The following is a 13183-nucleotide window of genomic DNA, read 5'->3' as shown; positions in this document are numbered from 1 at the left end:
CTTGCACAACACTGTCCCTTTGACACAACACCTCCCCTGGGTCTAGCATTTCAACTGGGTACTGTAATGGATCATTGTCGCAGGAAACGAATGGTGGTAGGTGATTGGGCCAGATGTTGACGGGGGCGGGACACTGGGTGCTGATGCTCGGCAGAGAGTGGAGGGAGACGTGGAACAGCCAGACTGCCTTTGAGCTCCATGCCATCCAGACACTGATCCACCGGCACACACTCAACACCACCATGTAACACAGCAACACACTCAGCCGCCACGGGTTGGTCTATAACACGCCGACGTCGCCATGGAGGGTGGACTCATTATTACTTTCATATCGGTGGCGATGTTTGTCGGTTGTTTCCTACTTGGATTCATCCCGCTGCTGTTCAGACTGTCCGAGGTGAGTGTTGATGTTGTCCTGAAGTCCCAGATGACTGTAAACGCATCAAAATGTATCTCAACCTGCAGTGAGAGTCCTGCTCATGATGTTATGTGTGTTTACTGAATCTGTTTTGTGTGTAATTACACTGTGGAGGAGGAGGAGGAGGAGGAGGAGGAGGAGGAGGAGGAGGAGGAGGAGGAGGAGGAGGAAGAGGAAGAATCTCACTGATCAGCTGACATCCTGTGTCCACTCTTTCAGAAAAGCCTGCAGCTGATAACTGTCCTCGGGGCTGGACTCCTGTGTGGCACCGCACTGGCCATCACCATCCCAGAGGGAGTGGGTTTACTGGAGGAGTCATGGATTGGTGAGCAGGGCGCTGTACCCACCAACCCCATACACAAACTGACCTGAAGGAGGGAAACCTGCAGCATTTAATCTGCAGCTGATCACACATGATGAAGTGATTGTTTGATTGTGGCCCTTTGCTGAAGGGTGATGAAGCACATAGGGATTGAAGTGATTCAGTCCTTTTATGCATGTCCACCTGTGTCTTTGTCTGTGATCAAAAGCTCTCTCTGTCCTTCATCTTCTCTCTGCAGCCTCCTCCTCCTCCTCTGATGGGCCGTACTCTCTGAATGGCAGCGACAAAAACACAACCTCCACAGAGAGAGGCCGTCCGCCTCGCTTCTTCATCGGAGTGGCTTTAACGCTGGGTTTCACCTTCATGTTTGCAGTGGATCAGATTGCAAGTTACATCTCCATGCGTGGCAAGTTGGCTGACTTCTCACAGCTTCACTTAATGTCCGCCACTGTCTTTATTCCTCACCACAACATGTGCAACATCTCATTTCAGACCAAGCAACACAGCTGCACAGAAGTGTCGGCGTCACAGCCACGTTGGGGCTGGTGATTCACGCTGCAGGTACTACAAAATATTGACAGCACTTTTCCTTTATGACTTGTGTATTTTCCCAAGGTAAGTAAGATGTTTCATGGAATTCCATGTAGGCCCTGAAGCAAGGACGATTCCCCACAAAGCTTTAGAGTTGTTCAAGACCTCATGTGACTCAGCATGTGATTCCGTCACTGAGTCTTTTAAGACATTTTCCTGAGTTTAAACCAAGAATTGGAAGCTTTAGCTCATTTCAAATCTAACTACATGTAGCTTTCAGAAGCTGAATCTCTCTGATCCATTTTTTAGACTAGTAACAAAGAGTATAGTGAACATAACATAACATAATATTTCATTTAAAAAATATTTTGTTTATTTCAGTTTCTTCAAACGTTTGGTAAAAGGTAAAATAATATACTGAAGAACATAACAGCACGACTATTCAGTACCTTTATTGTTTAATGATTCATGTTTTGTTTTCTTTAAATATTCGGGCTTTAAAGGAGTAGGTGGAAGCTTCATTACTCAAATAGATTATACATGCAAAGAAGGAAAAAAAGTGAATAGAACATGCCAAATAGAAAACCTAACCTGTCAAATAGATGAGTGAGGGTGTGATAATATAATGCAAACAAACTTCATCGGTTTCATGTCACAAAGAAAAGAGCACAAACATCCTCTTTAGTCACAGCCTTTTGTAAACATTAACATCTTTTTTCCTCTGTGTACAGCCGATGGATTTGCTCTCGGCGCTGCTGTGTCCACGGGTCAAGTGACTGTGCAAGTCATAGTATTTTTTGCAGTAATTCTACACAAGGTGAGTTTATCAGAGAGAAAAAGATGGTGGCAATCGTTAATACGTTTTAATAAAGCGGAGCTTCCCTCTTATCTCCCAGGCGCCCACAGCTTTTGGTTTGGTCTCGTTTCTGATGCACTCAGGACTCGAGAGGAAGTACATCCAGGGACACTTGCTGGCCTTTTCAGCTGCGTCACCTATAGTTGCCATCACCTCTTACTTCATATTACATGCAGTGAGAACACAGCTTTATATCTCTTATCTTAGTGTTTCAGTCGGTGGTTCTGTTATTGATTTGATTTCATGTGTTTGTCTGTGTAGTCTGGCAGCTCGCCTCAGAACCAGCTCAGCTCCACAGGCGTGGGAATGCTCTTCTCAGCTGGGACTTTCCTTTACGTGGCCACAGTGCACGTTCTCCCGGAGATCAGCAGCGCCAGAGCAGACCGGGGCCAGCCCTCCTCTGACCCCCAGCAGCCCACTGCCGGAGCTGAGACCCACCAGCGGCACCACGTGGGGCTCCTGGAGAGCATCACTCTCATCTTTGGGGTCATGCTCCCCATGGTGCTGGCACTCGGGCTGCATGACGACTGAAAAGAAGAAAAGAAAAGGCACAGTGCCACCGCACCTGAGGGGAAAGACTGTGAGCACCTTTCTAGCCTAGTCTGTAAGCTTTAGAGGAAATACAATATGACTGGGACGGGGGGTTTACTTTGGTGTGTTCTCTGTGAAACTACACTTTGTGTCCAGCTTTTATTTGTTTATCAGAGGTTTATTACAAGACCTTTTTAGTCAGTATAAAGAATCTGATGGCAAATATGTCGTCCTCTGTTGCCTGAGTTTCCATTACAAGAAACATTATGGGAAACAGAATAGGCTTCATTTGTTGCCAAAGCTGAGGACAGGGCCTGTTCAGCGGTGAAATCCCAGTAAGTCGATAGATTTACAGGAACGACCGGATCACATGATACTGTCTGTTACACCAAAGATAATAGATCTGGGCCAGGCTATTTTTTTGGGGGGTTTCTTCCTTGTTTTGTTGTTTAGTCTGGAGCTCAGTTTTTCTCTTTTATTAATGTGCAATAATAGTCTACACGTGAGAAAGGATGTGAAACTTTCGTGTGATTAAATAGAAGTTGTAGTTTTTAACGTGAGATTTTTAACTGCCTTTTGGACGCGTGTCGGAACATGTGTAACCAGGGGTGGCATTGTCTGTCCAGACCAGCCCACTACATTATCAGCGGACACCACATAGAAGTCCACAAATCTCGCGGCGTCTTCTCCCATGCATACTACTGTTACCACCTAGCTCGAAGATGGCAACAAGAAGGGAGGCCACACACAAACCTCTCAAGCCAAAAGTAAATTTATTTAACTCCAAATCAAGATAGCTCTAACAATGTAGTGGGATGTGTAAAATATGTTACGCGTCAGTGGTGTTAACAGTGTTGAATGTGTGAATATAAGGTGTGATGTATGTTGTAAGGTGCAGAAGCAAAGAAAAACAAAGGCTGAGGGCACCATGCCCCTGGAAGCAGCCTTTAGATCTGCAGCTGAAGCCCAGCCCAAAAGGGCCGGCCCGGGGTGACGCCCCTGCCAGCTCTACCTTTGTCTGGAAAACAACTTCTCAGGCTCTCACATGTCAAGTGGTCAACTTGAGAAGGACATGGATACATTATAATGTCTCTAATCATCACAAATTAAGTATGATTTCATAAAACATAAAAAATGATAAACTCACCAGACTAGAGGAGGCTCAACAGACAAACTTTGGTACAGTGAAGGCAGAGAGTGGAGGCAGACAGAGAGCAAGTCCTCGAACATGGACAGAGGGGGAACAACTCCTCAGGCTCTCACATGTCAGCTCTTAGCTAGCTTATCAAAATCATCTGAACAATAATAACCCATAATATCACAATTCGGCATATTAAAACAAAATCAAAAACGTTTTCTACTTTGTTTTGGACATGTCTCAAAAATGTAGCCTAGCCAGCTCCAGGCCAACGTTACTTGCCATGTCTGCCTCCACTCGCTCATCATTGTCGAGTCCTCCTCGCTCGTCTCCCAATTGGAGGGAATTTAGAGAGGAAGAAGAGAAAAGAAAAAAAAACATAGTGGACCAGACCGGCCCACCCCTGTGTATAACAATATTTATGAAGTCTGTAGGTCTGCTAGATGATATGTGAGTCAGCTGGACACACGTGTCACTGAATTTATGATCATGTCACTTTGGGTTTTTATCAATTTTGATGATTCCCTTTATTTCTTCAGTGAGTGCAGACATTTATATGAAATAAAACACGCATGGTTCTGTTAGAATGATGCCTCACGTACTTTTTTGATGCAGACGTAAATTATCTGATGCTAATTCATTATTTAATGGTCAAAGTGTCAGGTTGCACCCTTTTCATCAACTGCCTCTGAGAACTTGACATAGAACAATCAGGCTGGTGTTAAACACAATAAACTGAATAAGACATTTTGCTTTTAATTTAATAATACAATTCTAATAAAACATATCCAGATACAATAAAGTCAAGAGAAGGAGTGAAACATACAAAAACACTGTCCAATACGTCATCACTTCACTCAGCTGTTTTTATTCTACATATATATATATTTCTTTGGTTCTGCTTCAATTCCTGTAATTAAGGTTAATGTTAATCTGCTTAATTCACATAAATGTATATAACAAATTTTTCTCTAGAGACACAGTGGTGGTCAGACACAGTGGTGAGCTGAACATTACCCAGAGGTCAACGCTGCAACTTCTGGCTCATCTTCAACCTCCAAACATTGTCCCTGAAACCACTCCTGTCTTCTCTGTGCTCCACTGGCTGTAATTGGCTGCTTATAGCAAATTCAAAACACTGATGCCAACTCCTTCATGTACCACCAGAGGCAGTTTAACCCCACTTCTCAACTCTCCACAGGCAGGAATATGTGTAAAACTAAACTGTGTCCTGCTGGATCTCTCAATACCATTCTGCACTTTTGGATCTTCCTGATGGGAGGTCACCACATGGTCAGACCTATAACTCCAGGTTCATGTTTGCCTTAATACATTAAAAAACAATATATGGCACCATCTTTTATGTTGAACATCTAACCACACTGTCACTTTGTGTGTCGTTACACAAATACAATTCTTCACGTCCCTTGTTGAGCTACATTGAGCCCATTGAGAACAATTCTAACATGATAAGGATCCATGGTGTGTCCAAGGGCCCTCTGTGTAGCTGGGGGCCCCAACATTAAAGCTTCAGCTGCAGCCCGGTAACAACACATTCATCGACAGTCACTCATAGTTTCATGTGGCTTATGGAGGCCGTCAGCTCAGCCTGCAGAGCCATCTGGTCAAAGGTCCGTCTGTGTGTCAACTGCCTCGCCCTGTCCATCAAGTGAAAGGAGGCCCGAGCCAGCGTCTTGGCCTCCTCCTGTATTTGCTCTCGTTGTGTCCGCAGCCTCTCTCTCCTCCACTCCTTCATGCAGATATAGCTCTCCTTGAGCCTCCTCATCGCCTCCTCTTCTCTCTGCAGCCTCTCCCACAGCCTCTGATGGCAGAGCTGCTTGTGTTTGTTGCGCTGCTGTGTCTGCTGTGCTCTGTCCCTTTGTTGGGCTGAGGTGTACCGGGCGGCCCGCTCCATGCGGCGCTGGTTCAGCTGGACCAGGATCTGCTTGTGCGTGAGATGCTGGGCGCTCTGCAGCTTGGACCTCAGCTGCGCCCTCTGAACCTGCTCCTCCTCCCGGGCTGCTCGCCCCTGCAGCTCCTTCAGCCGGGCCTCCACGGCCTGGGTACGTTTCTCACAGGATTTATGCAGCTTCTTCTCCAGGGTGCTCCTCATCTGGGCCTCCTCTTCCCCCACACGCTGTTCTATCTCCTGTTTCAGAAGGATGTGGCGAAGGAGCTCCTTGTGGTTTTCCTCCTGCAGCCTCTTTCTTTCTTTCTTCTCCTGCAGCTCTCTGCTCCTTCTGGCCTTCTGCTCCTTCTCGACTGCCACCTGTCTCTCCTTCTCCTGCTCCCTCTTCTCCTTCTCTCGATTCTCCCTCAGCAGCTTCTCCTGGTAGTGTTTGCGTCCCTTCGCCTCTTTCTGTGCAGCCTCCATCTTTTCTCTACGTTGGGTCTCCACCTCCTCCTTCAGCCTCCTCCAGCGGTCCTCCTGCAGAAGTGCCTCCAGCTTCAGATGTTCTACTTTCTCTTTCTCTTGACGCTCCCTTACCCTCCTTCGGGCCTCCAGATCCTCATGCCAGTGTTGCACACTCTGCCTCAGTTGCCTCCTCCTCGTCTTCTCCACCTGAGCCCGCTGAGCCTCCATCTGCCTTTGGGCCTCCTCTCTCTGCTGCTTCTCCTGCTGACAGTGCTCCAGGCGAGCCTTCTCCTCCTCGTGCTTCACCAGCATGAGAGCAGCTATCTTGCGGTCTCTCTCTGACACTGTGACACACATCTCCCTCCTGATGTCCTCTGTGAGCCTCTCCAGTTTCCTCTCGGTAGATGGGGAATGCCTGAGGTCTCCCAGCCTGTAGCTGCAGACTGTGCTCCTGTCCAGGTCTCTGGGACCAGCAGCAGAACCGGAGGACCTGCTGGCTGGTTTCCCTTTAAGGCACAGGTCTGCATACGGGATGGAGTGTCTCTGTGTTGACTGATCTTTCACTTTGGCGACGGGCGCCTCCTCCAAGCCAGGCCACCTGTCCCCTGCTCTCCCCTGGATAATCCTCTCCCGCTCCTCTCGGCACATTTGCAGAAGCTTCGTTCTCTCCCTTTCGTAGGATTCGTGCATAACTCGCACCGCCTCCAGGGGAACGTCCCTCTGTTCAGCGATCAGCTCGTTCAGTGATTTGATCAGAAGTTCCACGGGTTTGATGCCGAGCCGCGAACAGGACTGCAGAGAGCGGGGGCTGGTCAAGACGTAGCGGCTCCTCTCCGCCTCCGCCAGGTCGAAGTTGTCCAGGTTCAAACGAAGCACCGGGAACGTGGTCCTCTGCTCCCCCATGACTCCGATGAAACCAGTCCTACCCGCTGGAGCTCCTTAAGTCTCCTCCACTCCCTTGTTCCAGCTCATTCTCTCGCCCTCTCGACGCAGGGAGGTCATGGAGGGATTAGAGCTGCGTGTCCTGCTCGGCTGTGATGAAACCACAGACAGGGAAAAGCCCAACTAGAAATGTTGTCTGTAAATATCTCAAGTTTGTCTACACAAACCTGATGAAACGTGTAATTACAGATTGCACAGAATAATGAATGAACTATGGCCTCATGGTAAATAAACAGGAAATATAAAAACAAAAGCAAAGATCCAGAAAGACTCCAGAACACGGGAAATGTTTTCCTGGACGAATCTTTGAATCATTCAAACTCATCCTTTATGCATCCTTTGCGCCAAAAGGATCTCAAGTCAATGTAAGGCCAATATGAGAAGTCTGACTTCTTTACGTCATATTCTTAAACTTGCTTTAATTACAAAAAGAAAAAAAAGCTTGTCAACAAACCGCGTCATTGATCAGTTTAAACTCGTTGTAAGAAAAATAGAGGAAGACTGGTAACAGCTGGGGGTGACGCTTCAGGTTACCATGACGACGAACAATGACTTCACAGTAAAGAGCGTCTGTAGAAAGAATCACAAGGTTAGAGGGTTAGAGCGCCATCTACCGGTACGACTGTCCGCCATCACTGAAGTTAGTTCCACCTTTGACAGACAGTGGGACGCTCTGAGAAAATTGATCCGAAGTTTAATGAATAAACGTGAACACAATGCGCGTGATGATTTTAGACACACAAAAGAGTGTACAACAACTGTCACTCACAGGCCATATTTACATTTGTGTAATCTGTGTTTCACTTGTTGGGAGGTTTTATTTATATTTGTATTATTTATTAGTTTTTCTGATTTGCCAGTGAATTAGGACATTTGTAGTTTTCTCCAAACAGGTGTTATTTTGTTAAGTCATTGTGAAATACTCTCTGATTTTATTGCTCTCATCCATTTTTACAATTAAAAAAAAATCCAGTTTGATGTATGCATTTACTTATTTATGTATGCATTTATGTCAGGCTGACGTTATTTGTTGAAAAAGCTTATTATTATTAATTAATATTATTAATAATATTATTATTGTAGTCGAGTTTCCACTTCTTGTTTTCTCTCTGTAAAGATAGTACCAACACAGAGCTAGCTTCATGTTCCGCATGGATATTTGTGGCGCCCTGTCAGTGCAGAGCAGGTTGGTGGAAGTTTTCGAAATCATCTCTTCTAGACTCACTAGAACAACAACAGAAACTCACTGGGACTTTTTTAAACGTGTCCTCTCTGCGACGAGAGCATCGGTGGCCCGAACTCTCGGCTAAGTTACTAAGATAACTGATTTTGAAAGATAACAAGGGCTAACGCTAGCACGACCCAAAGATAAGTGCAACAGAAACGAAATGGGAAACTGTTCAGCACTTCCGTTTTGTCCGGTCGTGGCGTCTCCAGCAGATGTTTACTTCTGGATCTGGTTCAGGTTTCATTTGTATTGTTTTTTAACTGCTACTGAATGTGTGTTAGCCGCAAACGAGTCAATCCTATGTGCGTGGTTGGTTCATATATATTGTAATGTTAGTCAAACAGCTAACACCAGCTAACTCTCAAAGCGCTAGCATCGTCCACAGTGTCTGACAGTAGCTGTGGTTAACTCTCCTTGCACCACTTTTAGCTTCTTCGCGTTTGTTGTGACTCCAGAGACATTTAGCACTTGTCCAGCTTGTAAATAAGCTAGAGTGATGGATTTATATCTTGACTTTTATCACGTCTTTGGCTGAATTCGAAGAAGCCTCCTGTTTGTTGTGATCAGTTTCCAAACATCGTTCAGCAACTTGAACACATCCGCTCGCCCCGATCGTTGTTTCCACGTTCTTTGTCTGTTTGGTTTCCTCGCTGCAACGTTCTTAGCTGTAACCGTTTTGTTGTTCTGTGTGCAGTGTGTTTCCCTCTCACCGACACACTCACCTCACCGACCGAACATGAAGCGATCCAAGGGCGGCTCTGAGGACGACCCTCCCCGGGAGAACGGCTCCTCGGGCCGCCGCAGGAAAGTGGAGCGACCGCAGAGCAACGGGGACGACAGCGACTCTGGCTACGGTCCGACCGACCTGCGGGACGATGGCGACAATGACCCGGCCGCCCGGAGGGAGATACGGAGCAGGTACAGAGACCTGATCAACACCGTGCAACGTGAGTAAAGACTGGACAGGCGGGGGGGGGGGGGCTCATGTTGTTTATTTGTTGACATGTCTCTGATGCACGTGTTTTTGTTTTTCAGAGAGTAGAGAGGACATGCTGAATCCCTCCAACAACAAGCTCACTGAAGTTTTAGAGGAGGCCAACAAGCTGTTCGAAGATGGTATGTCAAGACACAACAACGTTTATTAATATAGAGCGTTTATGATAACCACATGTGACTTGAAAGAATACACAGTATATACTTTTTTTTAGAACATAGGATAAGATGGTCAATAGTTTTCACCAGTCACCCTCTGCTAAAGCAGGCCCACCACAGGCTGATCAGACCTTGCTGTGTGTCCCCAACATCTTGGAGCCCGGTTTGTGTCTTTCCTCCTGATCCAGAGCCATTGGCTGCAGTGTTCTGTAGTCCCTGATGTTTATTTCAGGGTCTGGTTCAGGGCTTGTCTATTCCCAAGCTCTTTGAGCAACCTGATGGTGCATGATGCATTAACACCTCACAGCCAACCTCCACTGGATGGACTATTGCTTACATCGTTTTTGTTTCCACTGCTCTGCATACTACATCCTCTTCCCTTTCCTCTCATTCGCCTCATCTACAGCATCCTCCCAGGGTACTGTCAATTCTACTACACGCAGAGTGTTGGAACAGAGGACCAGGTCTGGTCATAGGGTGGTAGTGACAATATGCAATGGGACTTGAAGTCTCTATAACCCACTGGCTTACATCCACCAGGATTTCCCTGTCACAGGCTTGATCCAACTGACCACTCCTATATATAAAAAACAGAATAAAAAGGAAATACAAAAGCAATACAACATTAAACAACTTGAATATTTGAGATTCAAATGTTGCTCAATTGCAGATGAAATCAAAGTCTCAAACTCAATTGGAATTAAAACCCAATGAGAAGAAATGGGTCTGTATGAGTTTTTTAAACATTTCAAGGGTCAAAGATGTTCTGATATAATTCAGTTCACTGTTCCAGAGATTATTTATGTATGATGCAGCTACTTAAGTTTTGAATTTGGGCTTTAGATATTTGACTGTGATTTTTGATGATCTTTTGCAGTCCGACAGGCGAGGGAAGCGGCTCTGGATTCCCAGCTCCTTGTCATGGCCACAGACCTGGGGAAAGAGAAAGCCAGTCAGATGTTTGCTGAAGGGACCGCTTTCGACCCCGCCGCCTTTACTGAGCATCTTGTGAGTACATTTATTGTGTATACTCAATATGTCTACATCTACAACTGAGGGAGGTGTCCTTTAACTGACATAAGCACGCAGTCACAGAGTCATGACTGATGAGACTGATAAGATCCCACTTAACTGTCAATTTTCTGAATGATAAAATGATCCCAACATCTTGCAGTATGGCTTTTTATCATAGTTACAGTGTTTCTTCAGATTTCATTGTCATTGGTTTATTTTACCAGATTGGTGGAAACAAATAAGGAATCGACATGATAAATATATAATATAATACAATGAAAGAAAAAATCTGCTGTTTTGAATGCAAGCATCATGGGATCACACATTGCAGTAGTCATGTGGAGATGTGTCTGCTTCTCCAACAGTTGTCCTTCATGGGTCTGAACCGACTAGAAGACGGTGACGACGAGCAGAATGGGGGCACAGTTGAGGGTTACCTTCCCCAGGATGCCTGGCACAGAGTGGCCCGGAGGGCAGAGGGCTGTTTCAGGACCGCACCCTCCTTCCACTACATGTGAGAGCCTCTAAATGTTATGCACAACCACTGTGTAGGTTTGAAAGGTTTGAAAACTCTGAAACTCAATAAGCTTAATTTTAGTTCTTGAAAAGTCTTAAATATGTTTAATAAGTTTTACATAGTAGGTGTCAATTAAATTTAACCTTAATTATGTTACTTTAAAAAAAATTTTTTGAAGAAAACAATCATTTTTAAAAGAAAAACTAGAAAAAATACCAATGTGCAAATGATAATTGAGTCTCCTAACACCAACTTTTTTGCAAATGTAAATATAACCTTCTTGGCCCAGGTTCAAATCCCAGAGCACAGCAAGTCTTAATTTAAAATCATTTCACTTGTAACAAGTTTGTTATGACTATTATTATTTTTTTCTTATAGCTTCCCCCTGGTTTCTTACCATTCCCCCAGTATTACATTTTATTAAACCTTTTTTCAATTTTTTCTTTTTTGTCAGGATGGGCTCGTTCCATGCAGAGCCGCCTCCTCCAAAGCAAAAGATAGTGCGACAAAGTAAAGCGACTACAAAGGACACCCAAAGGATCATGCCCACTCAGGTAACAAAACGTACACCTTATGGCTCCAGGTATCTGTGCTCAAGTGACTTTGACTTTGCAAACAGATCCAGGTTTGAGTATTATCTAAACTAAGAAACAACTACTACTCTCTGCCTCAGCTGAAGAAAATGGAAGAGTCCCATCAAGAAGCAACAGAGCAAGAGGTTGAAAGGATCCTAGGATATCTGAAGAGTTATTACAAAGACGATCGTGAGTTCAAAGTCAACCTTACGGACATTAACTTTGCATCTTTGTGTTGTTATTATTTCCTTAAATGGCTCTGCTTTTTTGTTTTTAGCAACATCGCCGATTTCATACTATGAGTTTGTCATTGACCCCAACTCGTTTTCTCGGACAGTAGAGAACATTTTCCACACATCTTTCCTGATCCGGGTAAGATGCCTGTGCTGAGGTTGATTTTAACTGAGCTTCTCTGCTCTCTAGTGGCCGTTAGCAGACATGACCACATTGTGTGTGTGTGTGTGTTTCAGGACGGTTTGGCACGGATGCATCTGGATGGCAAACTGCCTTGTATAGGTGAGAGGATGTGACATTTAGTTGTAATATTCTGCTTGTGGAACAGGAAAGACAATGTCCCCTGCTGCATTGTTGTGTGTTTTTTGTGTTTCAGCACCTGTAGAGGAGGGCGAGGCAGAAGCTGCAGGATCCATCAGCCGTAAACAGTGCATCATCTCGATAAGTCCAAAGATGTGGAGGGTGAGTCTTAATTTAGCAACATTAAAAGATATTTTATACACATAATTGGTTTAATTCTGGTCATAACTTTCTTATTATAACTGGTTGTTGTTTTCCCAGGAGCTCATAGACGTCTTCGAAATCACACACACGATGATTCATCCTCCTAACACACAGAAGGCGTGAGGGGCCGTGCCTCTTTTTCTTTGCTGAAACTGAATTCTGTATTTTTTTTTTTTAAATTTCTACATAATACAGACAAATTCTTTGAAATTTTCTATGAAACGTAGATCAATTTTTGAGTTCCTAATAACTCAAATGCACATTTTTTTAATGTTTGTGTTACTGTTTTTAGAAGTTTAAATAATAAAAGACAAGAAGAGAAAGCTGGTACTGTTTTCATTTATTTTGAGCACGTTTGAATAGCAGGTGTTGAACATTACCTTGATGCACTGTTCGGGTCCTAACATGGTATTGTCTGTATTGTTAGAAAACAAGCTAATGCTGTAATTTGAATAGCTGGTATTCAAATTGTATGGACAGATCCCCGCAGCAGAAGGTAAAGAACTAACAGCAGCGTGTGTTTAAAGGTCACGACTCACTTCCAGGCAAAATGTTAGTCTACTGTTAGTCCACTACTTTCTACCCAGTCCCATTATGCAACCACATTTACATTCACAAAATCATGTTCACTCCCCTGAAAAAAAATGTCATCAAAATCTTCTCGAAAATGTCAATAAATTAGAAAGATTCCTGGACTCAAATTTACAAACAGACTGGGATGGAAACAAACTCTTTGAAGACGGTAAATATGTATCTTACACGATATAGTAGTTTTTTTAAAATGTACCCTAAGTATTTTCTCTTATGATTTACACGATGATTTGCTTCCTCAGATTCCCTATAATTATTTGAATAAAGCAGGAAG

General features: G+C 44.4%; 3 protein-coding genes across 6 annotated transcripts; 2 read left to right on the top strand and 1 right to left on the bottom strand.

Annotated features, from left to right (window-relative positions):
* The first annotated feature begins 164 nt into the window (after positions 1-164).
* LOC133966012 (zinc transporter ZIP9) lies at positions 165-4383 on the top strand. Of its 2 annotated transcripts, none has more exons than XM_062400690.1 (7): positions 165-397; positions 638-743; positions 979-1146; positions 1233-1301; positions 2003-2088; positions 2168-2302; positions 2389-4383. In XM_062400690.1, exons 1-7 carry the CDS (start codon positions 302-304, stop codon positions 2656-2658), a joined length of 930 nt encoding a protein of 309 aa, XP_062256674.1. In that variant the 5' UTR covers positions 165-301; the 3' UTR covers positions 2659-4383. The 2 variants fall into 2 exon arrangements, with proteins under 2 accessions (XP_062256674.1, XP_062256673.1); XM_062400689.1 differs by having other exon boundaries at positions 2144-2302.
* A 133-nt stretch (positions 4384-4516) lies between these two features.
* LOC133966010 (coiled-coil domain-containing protein 177) lies at positions 4517-7977 on the bottom strand. Its single transcript, XM_062400684.1, has one exon. The coding sequence runs from the start codon at positions 7053-7055 to the stop codon at positions 5367-5369; it is 1689 nt and encodes a 562-aa protein (XP_062256668.1). The 5' UTR covers positions 7056-7977; the 3' UTR covers positions 4517-5366.
* Positions 7978-8224: 247 nt separating this feature from the next.
* On the top strand, positions 8225-12635 carry nsmce4a (NSE4 homolog A, SMC5-SMC6 complex component). 3 transcript variants are annotated; one of them, XM_062400687.1, is made up of 11 exons: positions 8225-8280; positions 9017-9269; positions 9358-9438; positions 10352-10482; positions 10854-11002; positions 11460-11559; positions 11679-11769; positions 11858-11952; positions 12051-12096; positions 12191-12276; positions 12376-12635. In XM_062400687.1, exons 2-11 carry the CDS (start codon positions 9059-9061, stop codon positions 12439-12441), a joined length of 1056 nt encoding a protein of 351 aa, XP_062256671.1. In that variant the 5' UTR covers positions 8225-8280; positions 9017-9058; the 3' UTR covers positions 12442-12635. The 3 variants fall into 3 exon arrangements, with proteins under 3 accessions (XP_062256671.1, XP_062256672.1, XP_062256669.1); XM_062400688.1 differs by lacking the exon at positions 8225-8280 and adding an exon at positions 8327-8559; XM_062400685.1 differs by lacking the exon at positions 8225-8280 and having other exon boundaries at positions 8577-9269.
* The last annotated feature ends 548 nt before the right edge of the window (positions 12636-13183 follow it).

Source organism: Platichthys flesus, chromosome 12, assembly GCF_949316205.1.
Source record: "Platichthys flesus chromosome 12, fPlaFle2.1, whole genome shotgun sequence".
NCBI lineage: Eukaryota > Metazoa > Chordata > Actinopteri > Pleuronectiformes > Pleuronectidae > Platichthys > Platichthys flesus.
The sequence above is the reverse complement of the archived record's forward strand: the minus strand, read 5'-3'. Positions and strand labels throughout refer to the sequence as shown.

Excerpts from the sequence above, each read along its gene's own strand:
- LOC133966012 (XM_062400689.1), top strand. The coding sequence starts at position 302 with ATGGAGGGTGGACTCATTATTACTTTCATATCGGTGGCGATGTTTGTC. Across the intron at positions 2,089-2,143 it reads TTGCAGTAATTCTACACAAG|CGGAGCTTCCCTCTTATCTC; the intron begins GTGAGTTTATCA and ends GTTTTAATAAAG. Across the intron at positions 2,303-2,388 it reads CTTACTTCATATTACATGCA|TCTGGCAGCTCGCCTCAGAA; the intron begins GTGAGAACACAG and ends TTGTCTGTGTAG.
- LOC133966010 (XM_062400684.1), bottom strand. The coding sequence starts at position 7,055 with ATGGGGGAGCAGAGGACCACGTTCCCGGTGCTTCGTTTGAACCTGGAC.
- nsmce4a (XM_062400687.1), top strand. The coding sequence starts at position 9,059 with ATGAAGCGATCCAAGGGCGGCTCTGAGGACGACCCTCCCCGGGAGAAC. Across the intron at positions 10,483-10,853 it reads CCGCCTTTACTGAGCATCTT|TTGTCCTTCATGGGTCTGAA; the intron begins GTGAGTACATTT and ends CTTCTCCAACAG. Across the intron at positions 12,097-12,190 it reads TGGCAAACTGCCTTGTATAG|CACCTGTAGAGGAGGGCGAG; the intron begins GTGAGAGGATGT and ends TTTGTGTTTCAG.